We start from the raw sequence: 6,316 nt of genomic DNA, 5'->3' as shown, positions 1-6,316 counted from the left end.
CTACCAAGCCAAGATGAAGAAGTTTCTCTTCCTCAAGCTTTTGCTTCTTCTTCCTTCTCTTGAGTCACATTGCCTCCATGCTTGGATGTTAAAGCTTCTTCCTGTTGCTGGTTTTCTAGCTAGGCTTGGATCCGAGAAGCTGCTGCTTCACCAGGGTTCCTGCTGACTTCAAGAAGGCAAGCAAGTGTTGTTTACATTTCTGTTCTTGTTTTCTTGTTCCTATTTGTACTTCTATTGCTGTTGCAAAGATTGTGGTGAGGTTTCTCCACCCACAAGGAGTATCTATTAGCCGGGTTTCCGGGGACTCATCCACCGACGGATTGATAGGCTTCGTCCACCTTACGGACACGCCGAGGAGTAGGAGTTCATCTCCGAACCTCGTTATATGGTTTGTCTTTCTTCTCCTGTATTCTTTCTGCATCTATTTTTCCGCTGCGCTAACCCTAGTTTATAGAAAGAAACGAGCGATTTGGGGCGGCTATTCACACCCCCCCTCTCTAGCCGAGTACCCAGGATCCTAACACTATTATGTCAAACTCATTTAGGACTCTGATATCACATGTGGTGACATTAATACCTAATAATGCTAAGTAGGAGGTTAAAATATGACAATAAGGCAGATGGACCCGTTGGCTAGTCGTAATACCTGCTGAAAAAATGATGATATGAAATATATGCAAACTGATGTATATGTCTAGCCTCTGACATAATGCATAAAGAAGGAATGAATGAAATGGATGCATTATGTCTATATCTTGAGTAGTCAAAGGCAGAATGCATATGACTAGGACTCTATAGAGGGCATAGTCCTGGATCCTAAGGGTGACTAATCTAAACTAGGTCATAGTAGGTATGCACTGCCCCCCGAAAAAATATGAATATATCATATCGAGGGTGATATGAGAATAAAGATTACAAAATGGTATATCCCTAGGGGGATAACATTAAGAAGGGCATGTTGATGGTCATAATCCTAAAAAGTCTCTAATAATTGTAAGGGATAGTATAATGTCTATACCGACAATCCTAGAAGTGTATGTAAAATCATTACTTTAACTAAATTGTTATATAGTTCAACACACATACCTATGTTTACGGAACTAGAATAGTACACTAAATTTTGCAACCTATAGTAGTCAATGACCTCAACGCTGGAAATGCATGATCACATGAAAAAACCCTTATCTAGATATCTAGAATGCAACGGAACATATGTAATGGAAGAAAAATCTAATTCTAAGTTCCTTTATAGGAAACCTAGTGTCTATACTAGGAGTTTGAGAAAGACCAACATCAGTATTTATTCCTTTCCTATTTAACAAAAAATTCTAAAAATAAAATTATAATTTAGACAAACAAAAAAATAATATTTAAATTTAAATTATTACCTACACATCATGAATATTTATAACAGAAATGATGACCTCGGTTGATATTCGACAGCGCGGATAAAAAATCAGAGGAGAAAAAGTTTAATATTTTTGTGGGAACAAAATTTATTTTTCCACTTTTGCTTTGAAGAGTGCAATGAAGACTCTTTGCAAAATGGAGTGAGGCAAGGAAAAGGGGCGCCCGTTGGCCCCCTTATATAGGCATGGTCTCTCGAATGCACCGAACCTGTCGACTCTTTTCGGTTTCATCTTTCTTGCTAACGGCGTCTTTCGCTCAACTTCTTGTGCGCCTAAGTTCCTATATACTTAAACACAAGGATCAAATATAACAAGATCTAACTTGACTTAATTGATCATATTAAAACGAATACGGGGTACTTATACATGTTAGGAATATTGCTACATCCACCATCTTTCTTTAGGCCTACCATAGATCCTTAGGTTGATTAATGGAGAGAGAAAAGGAATAGAACAGTAAGTAGTTCATAGCTAATAAATGATGTTTGTGTTGTTGCTATTAATGAAAAGTTGATGGAAGATGGAACAAGAGAACTTAAACGTGTCTTGAAACCTTTGTTTTACTCGAAATGCTGGATTGGTTACAAAATGAGAGTTCATCCCTATTTATATTAGTTCCGCCTCCTAACCAATGGTTAGGATTATACCAACACATATTCATCTAACGGCTATTAAAGCATATCTAGAACTTTCTAAACTATTCTACAATAATATGCTCTCATATATATTTCTTGAGATTATTCTAGAATATCCTACTCTATTCCCTCAAATATTCTAGATCACAAGCTTATTTAATTCAATTCACCTTACTCCAATAGTCCAAAATCAAGTTTAATTTCCAACACTCCCTCCTAAATTTGTTTTTGTCACTCCAAGCAAACTTTATTTCTTGATAAAATCTGTAAATTTGAGAGGCTTGCTAAAGATATGGGCAACCTAATCGTGAAAGTTCATGTGTTCCATTTATATCATCTTTCTTATGATGCACTCTTTGATATAGTGATATCGTGTATTAATGTGCTTGTTTCTTTCATCGAAGACTAGATTTTTTGTTAAACCAGACTTGCCCTTTTAACTTCCCATCTGAACCGAGCCGGTTTAGCTAAACCGGTTGCTGAACCAAAAAAAATGAACCACTGAACCAAAATGAACCGATTCAATTTCAATTTCTTTATGACTTGAAATTGGGCTTTTAAATTGGTATTTCTCCTTTTCTTGCTCCACTCTAACCATTTGATAATTGATCCAAATCATGACTTGATTAAATTGGTATTTCTCCTCTCAATTATTGTCTCCCTGGATTTATGCAAAACACACTATAATCAAATAATATTTAAAATATTTATAAAATATATAAAAATTAAAATAAAGGCGATACTTTTTGATAAAGGAAAAAAACATTAAGTTATACCAATAAAATCAAATTTCCAAATGTCAGCTATCACTGATCTGCTCGAAGGAGCCTGATGATAAAGCATGAAGAAGTTTCGAGGAAATTAGAAGATAAATATATCTTTTATATATATTATTACATACGAACATTTACACATTTACATATGTTAATTAACCAAGAAATCCTTAATTTATTATGATTAATTATCATCATAATTTGTTTCTATATATAATTAAGGAACATAAACTAAATTAATTATGATTGATTACAATCATAATATATTTCTATATAAATAAACTAATACAAGGAATAAGATCATCTAAATATGACAATGAAATCAAATAAAATATCTATAAATTTTGTATAGATTTAATTACAACTATCCAATTTAATAATATATTGATGGTATAAATGAAGAGCATCCATGCAGCCGTTCAATTATATTCTTCATCAAGTTGTCTGCGAATTCTGCATGGCGAACTTTTTGTTAGCTTTCACGTTGTTGTTGCTGCTGCAGCTGCAACACAGCGAGCCGATCGTGGCCTACTGTTCTCAGACACCGTACCCTGACGTGTGCAACTCCATGGTGACTCGGTCCGACTCGGTCATTGAGCAGTCGTCGCTGACTTGGAACGAATTCCGTGGTCTCCTCCACCGGGCCACGCTCGAGAGGACCGTCTTCGCCCACCAGCGGGCCGTGGCGAGGAACCCGAGCCAGTTCGACGAGCCGGGAAGACGGGCCTGGACTGACTGTGTCGAGCTGCTGGCTGATACGGTCCGCCTCGTGAACCAGTCGCTGGTTCGCCCGGGTGACGATGCACAGATGTGGCTCAGCGCCGCCATGACGAACCAGCGCACGTGCCGCGACGGCTTTCTCGAGCTCGGTTTGACGGCGCCGGTGATGGACGACGGCGGAAACTTGACAGAGTCTATCAGAATCTTGCTCGCCGTTAATAACGCAATGCTAATTGCCGCCGGCGGGCAACATAACCGGCGCCGCCGTTTGGGGTTATTGTTCCCAGAGTGGATGGCGACGGCCGACCGGAAGCTACTGGCGGAGTCGGACGTGAAATCGGATTTCGTGGTGGCGCAGGATGGCTCCGGCGACTACAAAAGTATTGCCGAAGCCGTAGCGGCTGTGCCCAAGGCGAGGGGAGGAAGCACGGCGAGGTTCGTCATACACGTGAAGGCCGGCGTCTACCAAGAGTACGTGGAGATTCCTACCACGATGGAGAATTTAATGATGACCGGCGATGGGATGGATGCTACCGTGGTGACAGGAAGCAGGAGCGTTAAAGATGGCTACACCACCCCCCAATCGGCCACCTTCGGTTAGTAATAAATAAACAATTGAATTAATTTACTTGCTAAAAAATTAATTAATATGTGAATATAATGTTTTCATCAACATCAATTAACAATTAGTATTTTTTTTTTACCAGCGATATAAAGTACTAATTTAATTAATTGCAAAATTAAACAATCATACAAGAAATAAATTTTCACTTTGCTAGCTTTTAATCAATAATTTCTAAAATTATTTTATTTTATTTTTCTCGATAGTCAACTGTATCAATAATTTCTAGAACATACTTATTGATCTAATTAATTAATATTTTTCAAATTGGTTAGTATCCGTTTAATGTTTGTATCTTACAAAGTCGATCAACATGCTAGCTAGCAATTTTAATTTAGTTTCATCCAATTTTTATCAAACCTACGTATTGATCTATTTAATATTTCTTCAAATTGGTTAGGATCAGTTTAATGTTTGTAATTCAATGTACATCGATCAGGTGTATCGGGCAACGGATTCATCGCCCGTGACATGACGTTCCAAAACACAGCCGGGCCGGAAAAGGAACAGGCGGTGGCGCTCCTATCCAAGTCCGACCACTCCGTCTTCTACAACTGCAGTTTCAAGGGCTACCAGGACACCCTCTGTGTCTTCTCCCACACACAGTTCTTTCGAAACTGTGACGTCTACGGAACCATCGACTTCATCTTCGGCAACGCTGCTGTTGTCTTCCAGAACTGCAATCTCTGCGTGAGGCGGCCTATGAAAGGCCAGGAGAACGTTGTGACGGCTCACGCCAGGAGCAGCTCGGACGAGGCTACCGGCATATCGATCCACAACTCTGTCGTGGCTGCAGCGTCGGACCTCGCGCCAGTGCAGGGGTCGTTCAAGACGTACCTTGGCCGACCGTGGGGGGAGTATTCGAGGACGGTGGTGATGAAGACGGAGCTAGGAGACTTGATCGACCCAGCGGGGTGGTTGGAGTGGAACGGTAGCTTCGCGCTCAGCACGTTGTACTATGGGGAGTTCATGAACACCGGCGCCAGCGCCGACACAAGTGGGAGGATGCATTGGGATGGTTATCACGTGATCGATAACTCATCTGAAGCTGAAAAATTCACCGTCGGAAGCTTCTTGTCCGGTGACTCGTGGATACCAGCTACCGGTATTCCTTTTACGTCGAGCTTATAAATTATTGTGCGATAATAAACGGGAACACTAGAAAGTCCAATAGATTGTGTAGGTAAATTGAAAGTCCTCGTATGATAGATTGTGTTCTATCTACGAGTCCTCGAATGATCCAATCTGGAATTATTGCGCAATTAATTATTGCAAACCTCCATGTGATCCCTCTACGGCTCCTAATTAAGTATGCCGGGTCTGGGATACGAACAAACCCGGTCCCGTCGTCTACCATCCCTCGGACCAGTTCGCTCGTCCAAGTCCATTAAACTAATTAATATTCTAAACACATTCACGCCATCCCAAGCACATGCTGCCACCTTCCCTACTAGCTTCCTCTCAAATTAAGCCACATCCGAGGTTATGATATAGCGATAGGGTATTCAGATTATCATCTAAGTATTAATGATTCGAGCTTCAGCTATAACACTAAAAGATATTTGACTTTTAGGCTGCTCGTTGCGAGTATTTTTCGATTTATTCTAGTGACGATAAAATTTTTTTATAGAGCCGACTTGATCATCCCGAATTCGATCTGATTAATCATTTTTTTTTTCCCTTTCCCAACTAGCATACAGTGACACCAGAACACAGTTGATAATTAACCACCGGTGCAAATCGTCCCAGCCCTCGCCCGAGCGTACACGTGGAATATGATCTCCGATATCCTGCAGGTCTCCAGTTAGTTGGTTCTTCGATCTCTTCTATTTTCTTCTTGTTCTCTCTGTTTTGTTGCTTGCTTGTCCTGGATCAGCATGGGAACAGAGGAGGTGGTCAACCTTCTCGATCGCTACTGATTCTTCCTCAACAAGTTAAAAAAGCAACCACCGAACACCGCCATCAGTACCACCAACTCTCCCTTAGCTTCTTTGCCGGACAAGATCAAGGCATGTCCCGGCCCGAAGAAAGCAACGACTCATAAGCTAGCTTTTTCTTCGGACGCAGTCCATGCCGGATCTGAGCAAGATTCGGCCTGATGAATCATCGACCACCACCACTGTTTCAGGGAAATACTATCTGTCAGTAAGTACTCTG

General features: G+C 40.6%; 1 protein-coding gene across 1 annotated transcript; it reads left to right on the top strand.

The window, feature by feature from the left end:
• The first annotated feature begins 3,274 nt into the window (after positions 1-3,274).
• Positions 3,275-5,290, top strand: LOC122037269 (pectinesterase-like). Its single transcript, XM_042596712.1, has 2 exons — positions 3,275-4,133; positions 4,599-5,290. Exons 1-2 carry the CDS (start codon positions 3,275-3,277, stop codon positions 5,288-5,290), a joined length of 1,551 nt encoding a protein of 516 aa, XP_042452646.1.
• Positions 5,291-6,316: the final 1,026 nt, after the last annotated feature.

The sequence above is a fragment of the Zingiber officinale genome, unplaced genomic scaffold (genome assembly GCF_018446385.1).
Source record: "Zingiber officinale cultivar Zhangliang unplaced genomic scaffold, Zo_v1.1 ctg249, whole genome shotgun sequence".
NCBI classification, from domain to species: Eukaryota; Viridiplantae; Streptophyta; class Magnoliopsida; order Zingiberales; family Zingiberaceae; genus Zingiber; species Zingiber officinale.
Note: the sequence above shows the minus strand (reverse complement) of the source record. Positions and strands in the feature narration are given on the sequence as shown.

What these genes read in the sequence shown, in the direction of transcription:
- LOC122037269 (XM_042596712.1), top strand. Translation starts at nt 3,275, where the DNA reads ATGGCGAACTTTTTGTTAGCTTTCACGTTGTTGTTGCTGCTGCAGCTG. An exon ending in CCCCCAATCGGCCACCTTCG is followed by an intron (nt 4,134 to 4,598) that starts GTTAGTAATAAA and finishes TACATCGATCAG; the next exon opens with GTGTATCGGGCAACGGATTC.